The following is a 22,439-nucleotide window of genomic DNA, read 5'->3' on the forward strand; positions in this document are numbered from 1 at the left end:
TGTGATGCGGCCAAGTCGGGTAATGTGCACATCTGTGTACCTGTTACCCTTGCATGCGTCTCTCTCAGAGCAGGTGCGAGGGTCTCTCAAAGAAAACTACGTGGCACGCACCCAACAGCCATCATGACAGAGGTTATTCGTAGGATGGCTCGCTGTCGATGTCGTTCCCCTCGCATAGCTTTGTCCCATCACCACCACCACCGCCACCCTCTCCTTCCCTCGCATGGCTTTCGCCGTAGCGAATCGCCTCTCATCCATTTGTAGCTAATCACGCCATACACACACGCGCACATTTGTTTCTACACAGAGCCATATTTCTCCCTCCCTCATACACCCCTCGCTCGTACGCAAGATGCCGCCGAAGCGTGGTGCTATGGCGCAAGCGATCCGTGACGCCTACACGGAGGAGGTGAGCTTTGCGGTGATTGAGGAGTGGTCCTCCAAGGTGGTAACCGACCTTGAAGCACGCGCCACGAACGCGCGCCATGCACGTCAGGGAGTGCTGTCGACGCCCTACACGGCCGACGCCGCGGAAGCGGTGCCAGTCAGCGTGGTGGCGTCTCTGCGCGAGTTCCAGGGGCAGCTGCACGAAATCTACCGCGCTGCCGAGACGATCCGCACTGTTATTGCGTGCCGCATTCCTGAGCTCAAGGCGGAGGACAACCTTGGCGTTGAGGTGCAGATGGCGGTGCTGAAAATGATCGACTCGCTGGAAGGAAAGCTACTTGGTGGCTCTGGTGCTGACAAGGACGGCGGTGCGCCAGGCGTGGCAGGCATGTACGCGACGCGCGAGTACCTCGCCGCGCGCGGATCTGTGGAAGACAAAGTGCTCGGTAAGGCTGGCGAGAACGGCAAAGAGACAAAGTCTGCCGCACCGTCGCTGCTGATGGAGCTGCAGCAAATCGATGCCGATGCTCTGCTAAAGCTGGAGCTCAGCGCCACGCAGATCTCAACGCAGATACGTTCTTTCATCAACATTTACGCACTCAACTGGAAGAAGCTGATCCAGCCACGCCCCAATCCATGTGAAAAGAACCTCAGTTAGGCAGAGGGCCAATGAAAAAGGTGGCCCAAGCGCGTAATGAATAGATGATGGCGTCGGGAGCATTACATTTTGCGCTCCCCGTCTTTACGTAGCCGTGGAAGAGTCGAGTCCCCCCTCACATTCACCCTTCCCCTCCTCCTCCTGTCCACCCCACCCCAGCACCGGTCGTGGTGGCGGTCGCCACCCTGATGAACTGCCACTCTCTCTCTCTAGGCAATTCCGTCTGCATCTATGTGTGTAAAGGGACACGGGCGTTCTTGGCATTTTTCGGAGGTGGAGGGGGCGGCGCCGTCGGTGGAACTGGGTGTCATCTCGAGGCACAGCGGTGCACTTCGTCCCTACTCCCATGCTCGTCACGTGGTGTGTGCTGTTGGTAATGGGGAAGTCGTCATCCGTCCAGGGACTTCTTTTCACCCCCACCCCGCTCCGCTTTCGCCTCGCGCCCGGCCCGTACCCCATGCCTGGCCAAGTCTCGTACGCTGTGTAGTTATTTACATACATATATATCTGTGGGGGGGAGGAGAGAGGGCCAGACTCTGACGCCGTCGTCGCTCTCCCCTCTTCTCTTTTTCATTTTTGTTTCCGTTACTCTTCCCTCGTAACACCGGCCACCTGACCGCGCTCTTCAAGGCCAGTGCACACGTTGGGTGTTGAGAAGGCAAGCCATCTGCAGCCTGCCCGCGGGACAGTTCTGGGCTGGCGACGCGTCGCAGAGGCGTGCGGCCACAATTTCGATTAGCGCCGCACACTACAAGTCCCCTGGGCGCCTGCACAGATACCCGCACCCCCCCACACACACACACACGGCGTTCCTGGCTTCACCGCGTTGCAGCCGTCTTGCGCATACTACTCAGCCTCGTCTGCTCTGTCGGCCGCGGAATTGCACGAGGGGCTCAACGGCGCCAAGCGGTTTTGGGGTAGTCCATCTCCTGGGCATCACCGCAGCGAGACGGTGGTAGGTGTGCGCTGTGCTCGTATGCATACATATGTGCTCGCCTGTCCATCGAACGGAAGTGCGCGTCAAAGGAAACAATGAATTCCAGTGAAACGGGAGGTGAAGCGGGTGTGTGTGTGTGTGTCTTTGATCAATGAGGAGGAGGAGTTCTCCATCCCGTTCTCACCATCCCCCGAGTTGGTGGCAGCGCATATGTAAAGATGTCCCGTTCCAGCGAAACAGTGCACGCCTATTGCGAGGCCCGGCAAGGACGAAGCAAGTGCGCCCCCCTGGATGTGTGGTTATGATCTCTTTCCGCCCTCGCCTTATCGTTCGCTGAAGGCACTGTCCACAAGTGGTGTGGTGCTGGGAAGACTATATTTCATGCGCTTCATGGTCCCCTAAGCTCATGCGCTGCGATCATCCCTCTTCCACTCCCCCACCCCCTTTTCCCTTCACAAACGCACACACACACACACAGTCCACTAAGAGGAATACGTCCTGTACGCTCCTAGTGCACCGCATGTGAACCTCTCGCGACTGCGCGTCCGCACTGCTCAATCACCGTCTTGTTCTCCCTTTTTTTGTTGTTGTCGCCTCTCATCATCATCGCCGCCATCACCACCACCGTCGGAGCAATCGCGCGCTGCTGTTTACCTTTGCTTTCGTTTTCTTCTGTTCTGTGTCGGCGCCCCTCTACCCCATATCCTCACCGCTAGAAGGCCCTCTCCTCACGCCTCTCCCTGATTTTTTTTCTTCTCCTCTATCGCCCCTGTCTGCTCCATTAGCATCTGTGCCCCACACTGACGCAGCCATGTCTGTGCCGGAGGTGCACCATTCCTACTATCCTGCCAGTGCGGTGCAGACGAGCTACCAAGCCGGCCCCTCTCTCCTGGAAGCCGGATACAAGCCGACCGATGAGGAGTGCGCCACCCTCGCGGCGCCCATTGCCGGCTTCCTGCGCAACTGCAGCTGCTACGACATGCTGGGCGTGTCGACGCAGGTGGTGGTCCTCGACGTGCAGGCGCCTCTGTCAGTAGCCTTCATAGCCGCGCAGGAGACGCGCATCCAAAGCTGCGTCCTATGGGATCCCCGCAAGCGGCAGTACGTCGGGGTGTTGACCTCTACAGATTACATTTGCATTCTCCTCTACTGTCAGTCGCACCCGAAGGAGGCCAACGCGGTGGCCTTGTGGACGATCGAGCACTGGCAAGAGGTAAAGGAAGCACAGGGGCTCGGCCGGCCGAAGGAACAATCGGGTGCGCCACCGGGGCCCAAAAGTGTCATCGTCACATGCAGAACAGACACGTCTCTCCACGATTGCCTGGAAAAGATGCGGGAGCACTGCGTCCGCCGCATCATCGCCTTAGCAGAGAAGGAGGGCGAAGACTTCAGTCTCGTCGCCATGATGGATGTGGAGCAGATTGTCGAGTACCTTGGCGTAATGTTCTTTCACATTGAAAAAGCCGGCGGATCAATCGGCCGAGCCGGTTGCGGCGCGAACAGCAGCGCGGGGGGTGCGGGGGCCCCTCACCGCTCAAGCTTGCCACTATCCGCTACAGCAAACTCGGCCAGCGTTGCCGGCGGCGACAACGACTCTCTCGCGCGCACCACCAGCAGCAATGTCGGTGCGAATGCGGTCTTTGCTCCAGTAGCGGGCAGCGACAGTCATCAGCTCAGGCCCAACGATTTCGACGACTACGATGACGATCCGCAAGGCGTCTTTGCTCTTGGAGAGGCTTATGTGCTGCCCCCGTACGTCGCGTCTATCATCTCCCAGGCAGAGGCGGCGGGGGCGAACGGTTCGGGAGGCGTTGGCATCGCCTCTGACGTGCGCGTAGGACCTTACAGCTCCATCTTTGACGTCCCGTTCATGTATGTGCCACACGTCGGCGTGTACCGCCGAAAGCCCATCTTTGCAACAATGGATCAGAAACTAACCGAGGCGCTGACGCTCATGCTGGACCACAACACTGAGAGCATTGCCGTCTGCGCGCCGAACGAAGGCGTTATTGTGGATGTCGTTAGCCGCAGCGACTTGCTGCGTATGGAAAACCAGGGCGTGTATGACACCCAGCTCACAGTGCGGGAGGCGTTGGCAAGCAAGATTAGCGAGCACATTTTTGTCTTCTACGAGAAGGACACGCTGCGAGAAATTTTCTCACACTTTGTGCGGCGCCGCGTCAAGGAACTCTTCATGGTAGACCCAGACACGGGGCGGCTGCTGGGACAACTGAATGTGGCGGAGTTCGTATATTTTTTGGTCTTCGGCGTCGGCGAGTAGGCGCTCTCTGTCTGCCTTCCATCCTTCGCCACCTTCAGAAAAGCAGAAGGTATCTGTGTCGATGCTCAGCCTGGCTGCACCGGTAAGGGGAGGAATGCAAAGGGCCCCCCACACACACACATACACCACAGACAGACGCACACACATAGTGGGGTGCTTTGAGGAGAGGGAGTAGAAGAGAAGTGTGGCATTCCGTGAGTATCATCCTGGTGTGAATGCGTGCGTGCGCGCGTGTTGTTGGATGGAGTGAAAGGGAGAGGGCGGCTGCCGTTGCTGCTGATGGTGACTTCTGTTGCTTTTTCGCTTGTTTTGCCCTCTTCACCTCCTCCCTTTCCTCCCCTAAGGTTTTTTGCTGTCGTTTTCGCTTCGCTTGGTGGGGGAGGGGAGGGGCCCTATTGCTGTGTAGTGGTGCCGTTGAGTGGCGGTGTGCAACAAAGAACGAGGGCGCCAGCAACGAAGAAGGAAGAGAGAAGAGGGAAGCGGTGCAGATGCGCGGGGCTGTGATGATACGACAAAGACTACCACACCCCTCCTCCTGTGCATGTGCGTGTGTGATGTGGCCTCGCCTCATATACTCCTCGCTCTGTTGTTGTTGTTTTGTGACTCATGATGGACGCCTCCTTATCACTATTTTTTTTCTCGCGTGTGAACGGGTGCTGGTGTGCATACCCCACGAAAAAAAACACTCTCTAAAGAAAAGGAGGCAGCACCTGAAGGGGGTCGGCGCACGTTCGACAACCGCATGCGGTAAAGCTGCGCAGCCCCAATCCTCCCTTCGGGCCCTTGTCGTCCCTTTCATGTCTGTTTGTTTGCGTTTCGCTCTGGCGTCTGCGTTGCCTGCATGTGCATGTGTCGCACACCAACTGCGATTCGCACTCACAGCGTTTCTCTCTCGCTCGCTCTCTCTCTTTCTCTGTTAGTGTGTCTCGCCTCTCGTTTTATATTCGCAGCTTGAGCTCAAAGACAGTGAAGAGAAGGTAAAACGCGCTTCTGTGTCGGCGACGGTCGCCTCTCCTCTCCCTCTTTCTCACACACACCAAACGCGAAACACAGAAACGGGCACGCCCTTCACGACCAGGTGTCGCCCTCGTATTCAACCGTTTCTCTTTGGCTCTTCTCACAAGCTGTGCGGCTGACTTGCTTGCATGTCCTTTCCCAAAGTAGCCCCCGCATGAGCTCCGGGACTCCCACCTGGCCTTCTTCGCCACTAGCCTTCCCTCAATGTCCGCTCCTGGTATGTGGTGTCTTGGGGGGCCGGTACCTCACTCGGTGCAGGGATGCCAAGCAGTACCCTCCCCCTCCCCTCCCTCCTCCTCTATTCAATGCAAGTGCCGGGCCACCTCTGCTAGTGGTGACAGGGCCCCAAGCGCGTACGACGTAGGGGCAGTGAGAGGAGGGGGCGGAGTGGCGTGCTCAGACGACGAAGTCGGCGCTTGGCTGTGGCGCGTAGCTATACGGCTGCCTCGCACCCGCGTGATGGGCCGTGTGTGGCAGAGAAGGGACACGCTGGAGTAGCGGAATCCCGTACGTGACCTTGTCCATTATTCCTTCAACTCTTCTTCTCCACCTCACTGACTGTTTCCTCTTTCATTCCGTTTTGTGTCGTAGCGACGGCGCGTAAAACAGATCCCCCCGACACACACGCATACACATACTCACCTTTCCCTGGAGTGCGCGATGCGGCGTGCACTCGTGTGGCACCAGCCGCACTGGTCGTGGTCGGTGCCTCTCTCAGCGAGCAAGCGGGGACTCTACACGGGGCTGCTCTCTGCTTCTCCATTGCTGCGTCGCTCTCGCATCGAGGCGCGATGGAGCAAGGCAGCAGCAGAGCGGCATCGCGCCTCACGACGCCCCTTGGCGACGATGAGCTCCACCACTACGTACAATATCAGCTCCCCTGCGATGCGCGACGCTTCGTCTTCGCCGCAGGGGGTGACGCCCGCCGCACTCCCCCCGCTGCGCTGCCCGGGCGGGCCTCGCGTCAAAGCAGAGGGGATCAAGCAGCTGTATAAAGTGCCGCACGCCGGGTTCCTTGCCAAGTACGACCAGCGCTTCATGTTGAACCTCAAGCTCACCCATCAACTCGTCAGCTATCTTAGTCGCACGACGCTCACGACGCCGGACAAGGTTCTGGTGGAGCTGGGACCGGGTGTTGGGTCACTCACACGGAGCCTTCTGACGCGTCCGTGCGTCGGCGTTCTCGGGATCGAGGTGGACGAACGCTTCAGCGTGCACCTGGAGCAAATTCGAAATTACACAAATAACAAGTTTCAATGGGTGACAGCCGATGTACTGAAGGTGGACGAGCTGGAGCTGCTGAGGTCATCCTTCCCGCACTTTGTGAGGGCCAACATGAGACATCCACCCAGTCCCGGACGCGCGACGTGTGCGACCGACTCGGCAGCGGGCTCCACCACGAGCGTCGGATCTGAGAGGGCAAGCTCCAATTACAGCGCTGGGGAACGCATGACGGAGGGTTACGAGGGTGCCCCGCTACGCTCGACCCAACGCGAGCGGCTGCTGCGTCAGCGACGCGCGCGGCAGCCTTACCAACATGGCGACGCCACCAACGGCAGCGGCGCTGGAGGCGCGGCACACCCGGACACCGCGACGTCGCCTAACCCCGCCTTCGATGTTACAGACCACTGGTGGTCCGACGGCAATGCGAAGGTTGAGGTGATTGCAAATTTGCCCTTCGAGGTCATAACCGAGCTACTAATGCGCTACGCGGTGGACTGTGAGAAGCATCGCGGACTTTTCGCCTTTGGCCGCGTGCCACTGCACGTCTTCACCCAGCGCGAGGTGGCCGAGCGCATTCTGGCCCCTGCGGGATCGGTGGAGTTCAGTCGCCTGTCTGTTCTCTGCCAGTGCTTCTTTCACATTCGCCTCAAGCAAACCTTTCGGGACGAGACGTACTACCCGCACACAGAGGTGGAGGGCGCCATGTTGACGCTAGAGCCGCGCTCTGTGCCGCTTGCACGTGGCCTCAGCGCCTCCACCCTCATTCACTTCACCAACTTGCTCATGAAGCCGGGGATGCGCGCTGCCACGGTGCATAAGTCACTCTCCCGATTTGCACCTGCAGCGCTGGTGCAATACATGCTGCAGGAGCTGCGGATGGACGGTGCGATGACGGTACTGGACTTATCTGTGGTCGAGGTCACACGTTTGGCCTCCCTGTGGCAACAGTTTGTCACCATGTCGCAGCAGCGACCTCAGCAGGATGACGACGGTGCCAAGGCAGAGGCCTCGGCCGCCACGCCGAGTCTCTAAAGGGCCGTGCGAAGCGAATCCCCTTTTTTGACCTGTTTAGTCAGCGCCTTACTGGCTCTTGGTTAGAACAAGGGACTGGCATGGGTGTTGTGTCGCTGACCGTGTGGAACTCGTTTATACCGACGAAGGTGCGCCGCCCGCTCCCTCTCCCTCCGCTGTTTCTACCACGCCTCCGCCTCCGCACGCACACGTGCTCTCGTGTATCAGCTTCGGAGAGCGGGAGCCCTCCCTGAGTGATAGCTGACCTTCGAGGAAGCATCGCTTCTGTCATTAAGTTTTCTAAGGCTGCTCCCATCGCCCGCGCGTGCGCTCTCTTCCATTGCGAAAAGTAAAGGTGCACCCTGTTTGATGTCAACCCTCCTCAGCGAAGGGCACCTACTGCTGGGGAGGCGCTTGAGTACTTGCGTTTCTGCCCCCTTCAATGTGCACATGAGGCCCAAAATGTGTATCGCTGCTCAGCGACACGCACGTGTGATGGGTGTTTCCTCTCCTGCAACCGTCAGGTCAAACATCACCATTCCGGCGATGCACCAGTTTCTCAACCCTCCCCCCACACCACCACCACCACCGTCGTCACCCAGGCGATTCTCTTCCTCCGTGCGGATGCGCTCCTTGCTGGCGAGGGGGCCTCGTGAGACCATGGGCAGGTCGAAGAAGGTGAAGAGCGAGTTCTCATCCTATGCGGGAAGTGGTTATGCATAGGCGGAGGCGAGCCTTCTGCATGGAGTGTCGTCTACTACTCATGGGAGAGAGAGGGAGGGGATGCAAATGTTGCGCGCAGCGTTTGCCGTCTTATCGCTCGCATCGTTTCACGCTTTCCGAGGCAGAGGTTCTAGAGGACTGATCGAGCGTGGTGCTCAGGTATGCCATTTCGAACGGCACGCCCGTGAAACGTCATGTGGAGCGCGAGTACGACCTCTTACGTTGCGGCGCCGGATTGCAGGCGCGTCCTTTGCGGAGCCCCGCTGCACCCCTCTTATCACACATTGGAGATGCTTTTTTAAGCATTCGTGCATGTGTGTGTGTGTGTGCTGTGTGGATACGTGCTGCCGCCATCCTCTCTTCCTCGCTCTCTTTCTCTCTTACTCTGACTCCTACCTTCAACGCACACGCACACACACACACATACATACATCTGTATGTGTCCGTGCATGCGAAAGCTGTGACAGGGAAAGCACAGAAGCTGACTTGAGAGCAGAAGAAACGTCGGCCTTGGTATGTATGTAAGAGTGCAAGTCTGGCGGAGTGTCTGCCTATCATGTCCTATGCTCAGCGCCACCGTAGTCGCGCAGAGCTGCATCAGCATGAGTTAGTTCAGACACCCCTCCGTGTCTCCGCTGCATCGGCAGCAGTGCAAGAGGGCCACACCCCAGTGCGGCTGCAGGACATGGCGATAGGCATGCAGCACCAGCACCAGCAGCCCCCACTCGGCGACAGTGGTCCTGGTCGGAGCAGCTCCTTATGGCGGCGCTGGAACGGTAGTTGTGAGCCCGGTTTGGATGCGCATGAGGGTCCTACGGTATGCTACCTGAAGCCGCATTCAGTCACTGGCGCGAACGCCATACCGTGGAGTGAGACAACGTCAAGCGTCGGCAGTGCTGATGTGCCCCGCCAGCCCTTTCATCTACTACAGCACACACCCAACCGCGCTGCCCCGCCGCGACTCAAGGCCAGTCACAAGCAGTTCGCCTCTCCTAGCTCGATCGCCACCACACCGGGGGCCGCGGCGGGACAGCTGCCCGCGCAGCCTTCGCCGAGTCCGCGAGGGGGAGAGAGAGCAGTGGATGAGCGCCGCCGTACCAGCCCGCCATGCCAACCTGATTTGCTGCAAGGCACCCCTGCCACAGGGCTCTGTCGAAGTCAGGCGCACCAAGCCAGCAACGAGTCGCCCCCTGATAATATGTTCTTCGCGCCATCGGCTCCAGTCTTCGGTGCCTCATGCGCTACCTCCTCTTCGCGGCTCTGCACCTCGCCTTCGCCGGCCTCAGAGGCCTTCGCCGCGCGTCTGCGCAACATAATCGAAACGCGGAAGCAAATCGAGCTCTTAGTGCAAAAGCAGCGACAAGATGAGGAAGAGATGACGCAGGCCATTGAGAGCCTCGGCGAGCAGTCGCCATGTCGCTCGCCGCAGCAGCCGGACGGTGTGGTCGATCGTCTGCTGTATGAACAAGCCCTAGGCGAGCGCGCTGCTGCGTTTGCTGCGCTACGAAAGCTCAAAGAGAGAGGCAACCATATTGTTCACAAGCTCTACGCGACTGCCATGGCACAGCAGGAGCAGGCGCTGGAGCTCCTCGCCACCGTGGAGGCCTTGAGGAAAGCCAACAAGCGGCTCAAGAATGCCCTTAGCAGCGAAGGTGGTGTGGCTGGTGATGGTCTTGGCAGCGGCTCCGCTGCGACATGGACGGGAGGAAGCGCCGCACCTGCACCAAGCACCGTCTCTGAGCTGCAAGAGAAGGTCGCCATGCAGCGGCGCGTCATCGATCAAATGGACCAGCTCATGCAAAATGCAGACCGCATGCTCCTCGCGATGCGCGCGCGCGTCGAGGCGGCGGAGCGGCGTGCCAGCGGTGCGATGGTCGAGCGTCAGCAGCCTCCACCGCTGCCACTCACCCCCGGCAGCGCGACGCCCAACTCCGGCAGCCCTCGTTGCGCTCTAGTCGGTGGAGGTGGCTCTGCCATGGTCGCCTCCCCAGATGTCGAGGCGGCAATCGAGCGCCTGACGGCGCGGTACACGAACGACGACGATGTCGCCGCCGTCTCGGCGCAGCTGCAGCGTCTTCTAGACCGCGTTGCACAGCTGCGGGAGGCGCTGAAGCGAGAGCAGGCGCAGCGTCTCCACTTGGAGGAAGTCTACGGTGCGACCTATGAGGAGACGGCACGCAATGTAGCACTACTGGAAAGGCGGCTGCAGCGGGTGGAATGCTCTCGAGGGGTGGTTTACAACAGCAGTAGCAGTGGTAGCGGCACCAATGCCTCACCCATCCCAATGGAACGGCGCATTTTGGTGGCGGAGAGGTCGAGAGGAAGTGATCCCGCGGTTGCTGATGGATCTCATCATGGGAATAAGGAGCCGTGCACCCTTTCGCAGACCTCTTCACGGTCGTCCTCTTCCACACCGGCTATCACGCTCTTTACGGCCGCTAGCGTCGAAGACGCGTCTACTCGGGCCGCTCTAGCTGACACCGCAGGCCAGACAGCACTGGGGGGTTTCAGAACGGTCCCAAATGGCAAGGCAGGGAACGAGCGACACGGACCCAAGTCGAGGCAGTCCAGCGAGCCGGCGGCGGCGCAGAGCGCGCGGTGGCCACGCCCGTACCTTGGTGATTGTCGAGGCACTGATGGCAGCGCTAACGACGACGCGGCAGCAGAAGCGCACACACCGCTGCTCGGTATTCCCGTGCCGGACGTCTGTAGCCTTGGCGCCTCGGCGCGCCACTCGTTGAACTCCCGCTCCTCCAGCGCGAGTCGGCGCCTGGTGGGCTTTCGGCCTGCAAAGGCTACGGATGTAACGAGTCGCTGTTTGGGCAGTGGCAGCGACAAAGATGATGATGAGGTGCACGTTGCAGTGGGTGAGTAGCGGCTTCAATGCGCGGAGCCGTGCAGCCGTCACCGCGATCGCGATCTCAGGGGTGGCGCTCATGTCCTCCTCTGCTCTGCCGGACTCGACCACTTAAGCAAGGTCGTCGGCAGTGCAGCAGCAGCAGCAGTAGCAGCCTTTCAACAGAGAAGGGGACGAGATGAGCTAGACGGAAGGAGAAAGGTTCCTCTTGTGGTGTATTCCCCTTCCGAAAAGGCGAGGGGGAGGCGCCCTCAACCGGCATTCGCACATGCACGCGTACAAGCACACCAGCAATGCCTCTCCCTTTTTTCTGCCCCCCCCCAGCCCCACTCCACGCTCGCCGCCACGCATACATGTGGCACTAATACCTCTCTGCGTGAGCGCGCTCTGCTTCCGTGAGGAGCTACCCTCGGGCCTTGGGCAAGACGACCTCGATGTGGTACAGCGACGGAGCACTGAATCATGTGCGAGGGGCGTCTGCGTGCTGATGCGCGCCTCGCGCTCGCATTCTTTTCCTCTCTGCGAGGCTTTGTGTCTGCGCGAGCGTGTGACCTCGCACCGCAACCTTGGTGAGGATCGTGGCACCATCACCGTGGGGCACGTGAAGCGGATCGATGGGGAGAGGCGTCTGCAGCCCCTTGCGCGGACGCTCATCATGCAAAGGGGGAACCTCTCTGTAGTGTGGTGGAGTCGCTGCTTGTGACTTCTGCACCACGTTGACACCTGCACGCAGCTCTCTCCTTCTCCCTCCTCGCGCCTTCCCCACGCCCATCTCGGCTCCCCCTCCTCCTCGTCACCCACGGCTCCTCTTTCCGCCACTCTTTCGCACCCCATTGCGCCCGCGCAGCTGGGCAGCTTTCGACGCGAAAGCTTCATCCCGTCGTCGTTGCTGTCTCCGCTTCATCCTTTGCAGCACACCCGGGAAGCTGAGAGCCAAATCTATCGAGCCCCGATGCGATGGGCATCAAGAGTGTGGTTTGCACCCCCCCCTCTTCCCCTCCTACTCTCTCCGCGACGGCGGTGAGCGGAGAGCGCCTGAGAGATGTCGTTGCAGCAGCACCACTACCCCCCCATCGAGCACGGTACCCTCGCCGCTTAGCGGAGGAGGCGTCTCCTGGACTCCGGTGCTCGTTCTGAACCCTGGCAGCCGCAGCATGAAGTCAGGCCTGCACACCGCTGAAACGCCGCACCTCACACCCTCTCGCTGGTAACCCAAAGTACCCGCGCTGTCTACCGCAGGCGTCGTCGTCGTCAAGTCAAAGCGGAAGCGTAAGAGCCTTTGATACCCTCGTAGGGGGCGACGCTGCCTCTCGGCGCGGCCTGCTGAGACTCAGTCAACCCATTCAACACGGAGGCGTCATCGCGGACTGGGCGGGTGCACAACCTCTGTTTCGGAAAAGGATTCAGAATGCCCTGGTGCCTCCGACTTCGTCCCCGGTGGCGCGGTCGTTATTGGAGGAGGGCGAGGAAGTCATCCACTCACTCGTCGAGAGCCCCTTTGCGTCGTGACCGCAGCGGGCCAGGTTGGCAGATCTCCTCGTTGAAGGCACCAGCCAGGAAGTCGTCACTCACGGCAGCCAACAACAGGAGCGCATGGGTCCCGTGCAGCTGGCGTGCTCTGGGGTGTAGGTCCGCTACTAGCCTTGTATGCCACGGGCCAAACAACTGGTCTTGTCGTCGGCGTCGGTGACAGCGCCGTAAGCACCGCTGTAAGCACCGCTGCGGCCGTCGACGACTATGGTCTGCCTCAGTGTCTTCAGCGAGAGGCAGACGGTGCAACGGAGGCAACTGTCACGCCATACTTGATGCGCTTGCTTTACCAAAGCGGCGTCCTCGGCCCCGCCGCAGCGACGGCAGCATTTTGGCGAGCGTCACCGCCGTCGCTCTTCGGCACCGCAGCGAAGAGCTTTAGTAGCGGTGCCGGCGCCGACACTCAGAAGGAGCGCGAGCTGGTTTACGCGATCAAGGAAGCATGCCGTTACTTGTCTGTCACGCCGCTTTTGACGAAGACGCCCCTCGCCACGACAGGCACCAGCACCTCTGTCACACCTCTGGAAGAGCTCGACTCTGCGCCGATGGCTGCTGCTCGGCGCGCACAGCAGAGCGGGCTCGATGGCAGTGGTACAGCTCACACTGGCGCCCTGCCTTCGCACCGCGTCACGCTACCAGATGGGTAGTTCTGTGCAAGTCGGCGCTGCGGAGGCTGCGCAAGCGTCCGAGGTGCTCTTCTGCCCGCTTCTTGTGGGAAGCGAGGGGCGCGGCGTGGTGGACGTGGCGCTGGACGCGGTGGCTGCAGCTCCTGTAGAACTGCAGCCAAAGCTGCTTGGGAACGTTGTTGTGACGGGTGGCGCGACGTGCAGCGACGGATTCGGGTGTCGTTTTTTCAACGAGATGCGGCAGCGTGTTCGCGGAAGTTCTGCGCCGCTCACCAGCTATCTCGAATCAGCGCATCTGCGTGTCCTCTCCAGAGCAGCGCGCCTACGCAGCGTGGATGGGGGCCAGCTATGTAGCGCAGCCTACGAGGAAGAGGGTGAGGCGGCCTAGCAAAGACAGTGCTTACGTAGCCGCGATGCCGACGACTGACTCGCGCTCGGGCTGGGTGCACCTGCATGCAAACATGAACCCGAGCAAGGCGGAATAAAACGGAACATTGAGAGTCAAAGAAGGGGGACGCGAGACAAAAGAGGCGGGCTCGGCGCCTGTGGCTCCCTTCCATGCTACTGTGGAAAGGTGGATCGAGTCGTGCTTCGGATGTACGTGTCCGCGCCCCGCCTCTCCTCACCGTCCGAGACCTCTGGTGTGACAAAGGACGGTGCGCTTATGATGCAAACGTTACAAAGCATTCCTCCCCCCTCGCTGCCGAGTACTCCACAACCTTTGGCCCCCGTCCCCCTCCGAATATCCCCGTGCCGTTCCTCTTGCCTTGTGAAAAAGAGGGTGTGAGCCCTTCGTGTGTGTCGGTGCTCCTGTTGCTCTATCAACTTTTTTATCCCGCCACCATCACCATCACGCACACACACACAGTTGCTTCTTGAAACGATTGGGGGAAGCTGCGGCTCCGCCGGCGCACGCATACGCGCACGTCTCACATACACAGACGCACGCTCAGAAGAATATGGCACGCCCCCCTCCTCCTCCTTCGATCCCCTCGTGCACCCATCCGTTACTCGCGCGCTCTCACTTTGTATGCATCGCATACGCCACACGACTTGGAATACATGCTGTGCTTTCTAATCCTCTCTGAAGCTCCACGTTTGCTCCCCTCCTCACACCCCCACATCCCTTGTGTGTGTGTGTGTGTGCTCGTCTTCACCCACTCGAGAGAGAGGAGTGTGTGTGTGCCGCTTCCTTCCTTCTTGGCCATTCTCCAGCCTCCATTCATATCCTCTCCATCGCTTTCCTGACTCGTTTCATCTCTGACGTGTGGCGGCGACGCTCGGCTCGTCCCCTCCCCCCCCCCCGTGCCCCTTCCTCTTTCTGCAGCCTTGAGCTTGCGTCTCGGGCTCGCCACAGAGGGTGGCGCAGCGAGGCTCCACCGCGTACAGGAAGCCGCGAGTCATTCGCCACGTTTCTCCTGTTGGTGTCGCTCCAGTGGGTGCGGGTGTGGGTGCACGCGTCCTGCAGAAAATCAGCCGTCTCTCTATTCCTGCCTCTCTCTCTGCCTCGCTCGTGCCAGCGTGGTCGCACGCGTGGGGCCTTATACACTAGAGAGGAGCACTACCTCCATTTTTATCTTCCTCCCCCCTCCCCCTTCCCCCTCTTCTCCAGGGCCCCTCAGCATCCTGTAGCGCATCGCTCACCTGTTGGAAGTGCCCCAATCGCTTCCCCACCCCAACCCCAAAAACAAAAACACCAGAAAGGCTCTCTCTCGATTCACACAGGATTGGCAGTCTTTCTGTTGCAGCCCTCCCCCACCCCTCCCCTCTAGAGAGAAAGAGAGATCGTGCGGTCTGACTTTGTCTCGGTACCCTTGTTCCTCTTGTCGAGACGAAAAAACAGTACCGGTCGCCGCATGATAGCCGAAGAGCGCACCTCACTCCCTCCCCCCACATCACCCACCACCACCCTTTGACGCCACGCGACACAGCCCCGTTCACCTGCCCACACTTCTCATACACACATATGTGTGTGTTTGCCGTCGCTGCTCGGTCGCTCTGCCGTTGTTACCTCTGTTCGTTTTCTTTATGGTTTTCCCATTCTCAGCGTTTTGCATGCGCACACACGCAGTTCGTTCTTCTTTCCCCCTCCCTCCTCCTTTCTGTGCGTGCGTGTGTGTGTGTGTGTTCCTTTTTGTGGGGGAGGCGGGGAAAGGCCACTTCCGCCTCCCCTCTGTTTCTTTGATCGCTTTTGTTTTCTTTTGCTCTCCTTTTCACCCCTCTTCTCCACACCCGCTCAGCACGCATTGTGAGCGTTGTCGGTCAAACATCAGACAGTGTGCGTGCCCCCCCCGGTTTTTGTTGGTTGGGCGTGCGACTAGCACGTACAAGTGCGCGTTGGTCTCGCTTGCCCCATCCCCTTTCCTCGCCCTGTCTCACGCATCACTCTCCCCGCGCTCAATAGTGATGGCGTACGCTTACACAGACCCCACATCCATCGACTATATCCTGCAGCGTACATACGATGAGCTGCGGCGTGGGGAGAGCCAGCACTGCCGCTCCACGGAGGCCCAGTACACACATCATGTGAAAGAACTACTAAACAACTTGGAGCGCTACCTCGAGACGTGTGGTGTGCGCCTCCCCACTGAGGTGCAGGAGGGTGCAGACATTTCTGTTGCCGCGGCGGCAGCGAGTGCGCAAGAAAATGAGCAAACGGCCTTTCCGGTGCCGGAGCGAGGCCATCTAGTGGAGGCCCAGCGAGTAAGTCGAGGCTACCACATGACCGACAGTTCTGCATCCGTGCCTGCCACTGTCAGCAGTGCCAAGTGCGACAGAGACGCGGTGAACCTTCAGGGGGTCACAAGCAGCAATCGGAGTGCGCACTCAAGTGGGCCTGTCCCCAGTGGCTGGGGAAATCTGGCAACCCCATGCGAAGCGCAGCATGGCGGCGGCGCGGCGAGCGTACACCATGTCACGGGTAGTAGGCCCGGGGCAGCGGCGCCAGCGACTGTGTGCGGCACTTCTCTGCAGAGCGAGCTCGCCCATGCCGTGTCGGGCACTTCTCCATCCTATCTCAGGGCCGGTCGCCAACGGCATCCCGCGCGGGACAGTCGCAGCGCGCACACAACCAAAAGCGAAAGTGAGGCGAGCATCCTCTACAACTCACAGCAAGCGACCAGGGCAAATGCGGCGTACTCGTCCTCTTTGCCATCCATGGCGGTCGACGTCGCGACGGACGGCCACGCGGAAAGCAACATTGCTTCTCTCGTGTACAGCGGCGATGCCGCTGGCGTTGAGAGCTGCAGCCTGGACAGTGGCAACGCTCCTATCGTTGCCATCATCAACGCTGGGTATGGCGACGGTAACGGCGCGAGGAGCAGGGGGCACGGCGAGAACACGAAAATACGATCGCCCCCTGCACCACCTAAGCTGCGGGAATACTACACAGGGGAGGGCGCGCGCGGCGGCCTCTGCACATCAGGCGACGGCGTCAGCCGCAGCAGCAGCAGCCGCCCTACAGTGTCGAACGCGATCGCTGCTACATCCGGTGTTTCTGACACAGGTGCGGGGGCCCCTCACACTGCAGCCGGCCTTGACCGCTGGGGCGAGTTCGGCATGTTTGTGCAGTCCATCACGGAGAGCCGTCAGAATAGCAACTTGGCGTCGCTCAGGAGCGTAACCGCGGCGGGGTACCCGCAGCCTGACGGCGTCAGTAGCGCTGCGGTTTCCGCCCTCCCCACCGGTGGGCAGAAGGAAGAGGCCGGCAGCACTGGGGCATCGTCGGCCCCGTTTGCCATGGCAGCTCCGTCGCCTGGTGCTACGTCGAAGCTCAGCTTTCAGCTCCCCTATGTACTTAGCACTGGCACCTCCATGACGACCCCGCCCACACCTGTCTTGGACGTCGCCGCAGGCAGGCAAGTGCATCAGCAGCAGCAGAAATGGGGTGGCGCCAAAGCCCACACCTCCTTCATGCCGCTGCAAGTGGCCCACGGTGCTGGCAGCAGCGCGGTGCGTGCCCTGGCCGCAGCGGAAATCAGTGGCGGCAGCAATACGGCGGAGTTGGAGGGCAATCGGCGGCCGTCGCCCTCATCTGGTGTCGTGAGCTCCCCTATCCCGCTGGCCCCGCTGCCACGGCAGCGCTGCGTCGATGAAGCGGGCGCCGGAGTGCCGCAAGTCGAGTGTATCCCCTCGCCGCCGCCGCACTCGAGAGCCAGTCGGCCCGCGTGTCGTCCAGGTGTAGTGAGCCCCACGCAGTGCGCGGCGCCTGTGTCGTTTGCCGGTAATCGCCTCGGTCCCGGTGGCAGCGACTGCACGGACTCATTTCCGTACTGCCAACGCGCACAGCGCGGCTCAGTGCCGCCGCATGCCAGAGCTTCAGCTAGCGCAGCCTCAGCGACGGCGACGCCGGCAACGACCCTTCTAACGAGGAGTGCAGAAAAGGAGCAGTTGATGCGCCGCTTACAAGGCGTGCTGAAGCGCCCCATCTACGCGCCTTCATCGGGCCAGTCGTCTACGGTGCCATCCGCCGCTGCTGCGGAGCCGCAGCCATGCGTGCCCAACGACCCCGCGCTGGGCATAGAAGGGAAGCAAAATAGACAGGTTGCCATCGGCGGCACGAGGGCGCCAGCTCCAACACTCACGTCTTCATCCCAGCCAGCGCTGCAAAGCCAGCGGATGCCGAATTGCACCGCACCGTCGCCGAGCACGACAAAGACAAGCGACACCTCCGGCGGCCCAGTAAACGCGCAGCGTCGTGTTGGGCCACCTGAGCACGAGAGCAGCGGCCATTTTGGGGATGCTGCAGGCGTTTTGGCATGGAACCGCTCGTGGGATTTTCTGCGTCTCGCCACGATCGCTCTCTCTGGGTGTCCGCATACCTCATCAAGCAACGACATTAGCGAGCCAGCCACCTCTCAGAAGGTGTCGTGCAGCACTATACTGCCCAAGGACGCCGGTGGCGACAAGGACGGCAGCAGTTGTGGCTTCCCGCAAGGTGCTCATCAGTTGAAGGATGATCTCCGCGCTCAGCGATACGTGGGCAGTAGCGACAAAGACGCCATCATGACGACAGCAACGCCACCTGCTGCTCGCAGTGCCGACGGCGGGTGGAACGTGGGCAGCGGCACAAGGGCGAGCATCGTCTCCGTTCGGGGGTACGCCAAGGAGATCGTAGCGCCCTCATCCATCGTCAACGCGCAGCGTCACCCGCCTTCCTCGATCACCGCCACATCAAGCACGCGGCCCACGCGCAGCACCCCACCGCACAGCCCCTCATGCATAGTGATGCGGAGTGCTTCCTCCTTCGACGGATACAAGCCAGACCTCGCGAATAGCGGCATCGACAACTTCAGCGGAGCCGAACAAGAGAAGCTTCGAGCATACAAGAGGCAATCGATGAGTCGAAAAGGAGGACTAACCGATGCGCAGCACCAACCGCAGCGCCATGACGGAGGGAGTCAGTCCTTCTCGACTGACTTGGCACCATCGCACGCTGAGAAGCAGCAACTAATGCATCGGCTGCGCATTCTGCTGAGCCGCTCTGATGAATGTGCTCTGAGTGGGGGATGAGCACTAGCGCGGCGGCTGAAATAGCAAGCCAGGTCCAGCACCCGAGCCCCCTCCCCTCCCCTCAGTGATCACACACACACACGCAAGCAAAGGCACGCCCACACGCGAAAACGACGCGGCAGCGCCGTAATGGCCATCGAGGCTCCTTTCCAGCCACATGCATATATACGTATATCTTTCCTTTTCCCACTCCGGGGCGGCAGGCGATACAGTGTACTTCGGCAGTGATGCAGTATACCGGTGCGACCAACGTGTGGGTGTATGCTCTTGGTCCTCCGCGTTTTACTGCTGCACGGCGCCGCTTCAGCAGTTCTGAGCCGCTTCCGCGTCTGTGTGCCTTTGTGCGGCCTCTCAGACCCCCTGTTTGGTGGAAAGCACAGGCACCCGCAGGTGAGCTTGCCTGGTTCGTTCTTGATGGATGGCACTGTATACATACGGATGGCGCAAGCCGAGCCGCCGTCAAGGATACTTCCGTCGTGGGGGGGAGGCGAAAATGAGGTGTGCGGTCGCGGCCAGAGGTCTGCTGGACAGACGAACAAAGTCCACAGAGCCTGGCGAAAAGGCGGCCCCATCTGCTCCCCTCAATGTAGGTGTGTGTGTGTGTGTGTGGAGAGGTGGAGGATGTACAAGCGCAGGCAGCCAAGAGGCGCACGAGCAGTATCCTTCGTGTTTGCTTTCACCCCCTTCGCCTCTGCTCTCCTCAGTGGCGCGATAGTGGCAGCGCGGCACCTTGAGCGTGTGGTCACCTCTGCTCTCCTTTCCCTGCAAAGCCAGCGGCACGCTCCTCCTGTCGGTGGCCCAAGACGTTTTCACCCTTGTGCTCTCATATTAGGAGCTGCAAATCGAGATGGCGATGGGTCGGCCTTGCCTCTCTAGTGGATAAGAGGCGGTGACGGTGGAGGCCCTTTAGCAATGGCAGGAGGCGGTGGTGCGGAACGTGCCTATCCTTTTCACACGTACGTAGGTGAGCCTGTGCATGTGCAGACGCGCTTGCCAATGAGACACGAGGATCCTCATGTCCAGCAAGATAACATGAGCACGCGGGAGGGGAGACGGTAAGGCAGAAGCTGGACGCGAGTCACCAGCTCCTCCGTTCTTGTCAGCGCCGACTTTTTCACGCATGCCCGCTTGATTCCTCGGTCCCCTAAGCACGAGCCTCACAATAACTGATGTCAGCCGCAGCTGCTACTTCGGTGCTGTTTCTCTAGCCTGTCGCGTGTCGCTACCGAGCTGTTGAGCGGTCAAGTGTGCTCTCGCTTCGTGTGCAAGCACTGACCCTCTTCGGCGAGCTCATTCAAAGGCACTGCACATCAGGAGGGGTTGAGAGGTTCGGGTAAGGGAATCATGCACGTCTCTGCGCCTCTTTTTCTTGAAGGAGATCGTGCTGAGGCTCTGCAGCCCACCAGCAGCAACTGAGGCGCGCCTCCCTCGCTCCCCCTTCCGTCACCTCGCTCGCCCAAGCCCTCTTTCGCTCAAGAGAAAAGTCACATCAAGAAGCGCCATTCACTCTATTGATCCCACGCCTTTACAGTTTGACCCCTCCTCCCGTCCTACTCCCCCCCTACGATACGCCACGCTGCGGGGAGAGTAACGCGCGTGCCCATGCGGCCCCACTCGAGTCACAGAGTCCTGTGGTTGTGTGGCAGGAGAGAACGCTGCAGCGCTCGAGGAAGCAGGCAGCGCAGGGTGCTGCGGGCTCCGCTCTTGTCCGTGGTGAGTGAAGAACGCAGCCACGTTTGGAAACGACCCATCATGTGGCCACGGGGGGGAGGGGCAGGCGAGCAGTCCGGCCGAGCGCTCTGTGCAGCGCAGGTGGGAAGTGAGGAATGTGGACAGCGTTGTGCCGACAGGGCTTTGCGAGAGCCCTGAGGCACTGCGAATAGTGACTGCCGCGCTCGCCGGCCACCCCTCTCCTACGCCGCGCGACCTGCCACGAATTTGGAGGCTCATGTGTGGATGGGCGACATGCAGCTTGCAGGCGCATGCCGAGCAGCGCAGCCTGCAGCGGTGTAGGCGGTGGACGCAGCTGGCGGGCTCGGCGTCAGTCCCAGCCAGGCGGGAGCCGAGGACGCCCCTCCTCCCCCGCCCACCCCTCCTGGCTCAGTCTTGTGGGGCTGCCGGGGCCGCGTGCGACGGCAGGGCGAGACCGGTCGGCACTGGGGAGGAAAAGACCGCCACGTAGCGGCGCACGGAATCAGCGTGATACCGGACGACGGGGGGGCCACCTCGAGCCTCTCTTGCGGCGACTGTGCAGCTGTCGGCGCGAGCCGCGATGATGCCGGCTCACTGGTTTCGGTGGGGTTGCAATTGGGCGCGGCAACTACTCTCGATGCGGTGGTGTTGTTTGCTGCGTGGCTCATCTCTAGCTCCGCTGTGGGCGAGTACGCAGGGCGGACGGAGTGAGTGGTGCCGGTGCACCGCGGCGAGCACGCCACGCGCGCATCGCGCCGATGATGGCGGCCGACGCGGTGCGCGGCGCATATGCGGCCTCTCTCCCTCCCTTTGTTCCTGCGTCTACTGATGCTGCGGCCTCACCCTCACGCGAACAAGACGTCTACTCGCGCCTCAGCCCGTACGAAGTTTCACACATACATGCACTTAAACAGTGTGTGATGCATTCAAAGCAGGATTCGGTGACTCACCACGGCCATAGGCGAAGGGGTACAGCCGGCGCCGCGGGGGCGGTACCGCAGCTCTTTTCCTTCAGGTTTTGCCTCGTTGGCACCTGTGCGATGGCACCCAGGACGCCCGATAGTACCTGCATCGATTATGTCATGCATGCAAGCTTGCTCATGTCCTCAGAGCGCAACTTTTTCCCTCTCCCCCCTCTTCTTCCCTGTTTCCCTTTTCCCTCGAGCGTGGCCAGTGTAGAGGGGATACGTTTCGGTACACTTCCGCCTCCTTGTCACATTGTGCGCGTGTAGCATTCCTGCCGCGAAGGATATCCTCAGTCAGCCCCCCCAACCCATTGCCGCGCTTTTCGCGTTTGCCACCCTCCCCCACCACCACCCCGCCTTCAGTCGCTGGCGAAGGTGTGTGCATCGTTTGCTTAGCCCTTTTTTCTTTCCTTATTTACCCTTTTTTTTATTCATGCGCGCGCGTGAGTAAGGCGCTCGAGGTGGAACTTTCTCCCACTCTCTTTCTCCCTCCTCGTCCCCCTTACGGTGCACCCCATTCATCGAATAACGCCAAGTCTCCTGACGATTGGACAGAGCAGTGTGTCACCGCCGCCGGCCTGTGCGAACTCGCGTTCTTTGACCTGCGTGTCGTTTGTTGGACTCTTTTCTGTTGCTTTCGAAGTCCGCCAACCTCATCACGGCAGCTGCAGAAGCCGTGGCGCGCGGCCACAGAATCCCCGGAAGTCAGGGAAGAGCAGCAAGTGTAAGAACAGAGCATTCTGGGGTGCAGTACGTCAACCAGAGCGAAGGCAATCCGTGTCGTCGAATGTCAGACGCGGCTAAATCATCTGTTGAGCCTGCAGAACCGGCTTGCTCGCATGCAGCGCCAGTGATACACACAAGAGTAAATGGCCAGGTACGTCACCCAGTCGGCAGTGCCAAGTCGGAGCAGACGCCGATCCTGATGGTGGCGCTTCGATCCGAGACCCCACGTGTGGGGAGTCGGTCACCGCCCGCTCACGATGACACAGCGAATTTACCCGCTGCTGCAGCTGCCGT

The 22,439-nt window shown here is 60.5% G+C and overlaps 6 protein-coding genes across 6 annotated transcripts; all 6 read left to right on the forward strand.

Annotated features, from left to right (window-relative positions):
- Positions 1–352: 352 nt before the first annotated feature.
- On the forward strand, positions 353–1,045 carry LSCM1_00828 (uncharacterized protein; the record flags this gene model as incomplete). The annotated part of the gene is made up of 1 exon (XM_067318462.1): positions 353–1,045. The coding sequence occupies one exon, from the start codon at positions 353–355 to the stop codon at positions 1,043–1,045; it is 693 nt and encodes a 230-aa protein (XP_067174567.1).
- Positions 1,046–2,793: 1,748 nt separating this feature from the next.
- Positions 2,794–4,263, forward strand: LSCM1_00829 (uncharacterized protein; the record flags this gene model as incomplete). Its single annotated transcript, XM_067318463.1, has 1 exon — positions 2,794–4,263. One exon carries the CDS (start codon positions 2,794–2,796, stop codon positions 4,261–4,263), a length of 1,470 nt encoding a protein of 489 aa, XP_067174568.1.
- Positions 4,264–5,940: 1,677 nt separating this feature from the next.
- On the forward strand, positions 5,941–7,536 carry LSCM1_00830 (uncharacterized protein; the record flags this gene model as incomplete). Its single annotated transcript, XM_067318464.1, has 1 exon — positions 5,941–7,536. The coding sequence occupies one exon, from the start codon at positions 5,941–5,943 to the stop codon at positions 7,534–7,536; it is 1,596 nt and encodes a 531-aa protein (XP_067174569.1).
- A 1,258-nt stretch (positions 7,537–8,794) lies between these two features.
- Positions 8,795–11,113, forward strand: LSCM1_00831 (uncharacterized protein; the record flags this gene model as incomplete). Its single annotated transcript, XM_067318465.1, has 1 exon — positions 8,795–11,113. One exon carries the CDS (start codon positions 8,795–8,797, stop codon positions 11,111–11,113), a length of 2,319 nt encoding a protein of 772 aa, XP_067174570.1.
- Positions 11,114–13,207: 2,094 nt separating this feature from the next.
- LSCM1_00832 (uncharacterized protein) lies at positions 13,208–13,639 on the forward strand (the record flags this gene model as incomplete). The annotated part of the gene is made up of 1 exon (XM_067318466.1): positions 13,208–13,639. One exon carries the CDS (start codon positions 13,208–13,210, stop codon positions 13,637–13,639), a length of 432 nt encoding a protein of 143 aa, XP_067174571.1.
- A 2,018-nt stretch (positions 13,640–15,657) lies between these two features.
- Positions 15,658–18,762, forward strand: LSCM1_00833 (uncharacterized protein; the record flags this gene model as incomplete). Its single annotated transcript, XM_067318467.1, has 1 exon — positions 15,658–18,762. One exon carries the CDS (start codon positions 15,658–15,660, stop codon positions 18,760–18,762), a length of 3,105 nt encoding a protein of 1,034 aa, XP_067174572.1.
- Between the last annotated feature and the right edge of the window lie 3,677 nt (positions 18,763–22,439).

This window comes from Leishmania martiniquensis, chromosome 35 (assembly GCF_017916325.1).
Source record: "Leishmania martiniquensis isolate LSCM1 chromosome 35, whole genome shotgun sequence".
In the NCBI taxonomy this organism is placed as follows: domain Eukaryota; phylum Euglenozoa; class Kinetoplastea; order Trypanosomatida; family Trypanosomatidae; genus Leishmania; species Leishmania martiniquensis.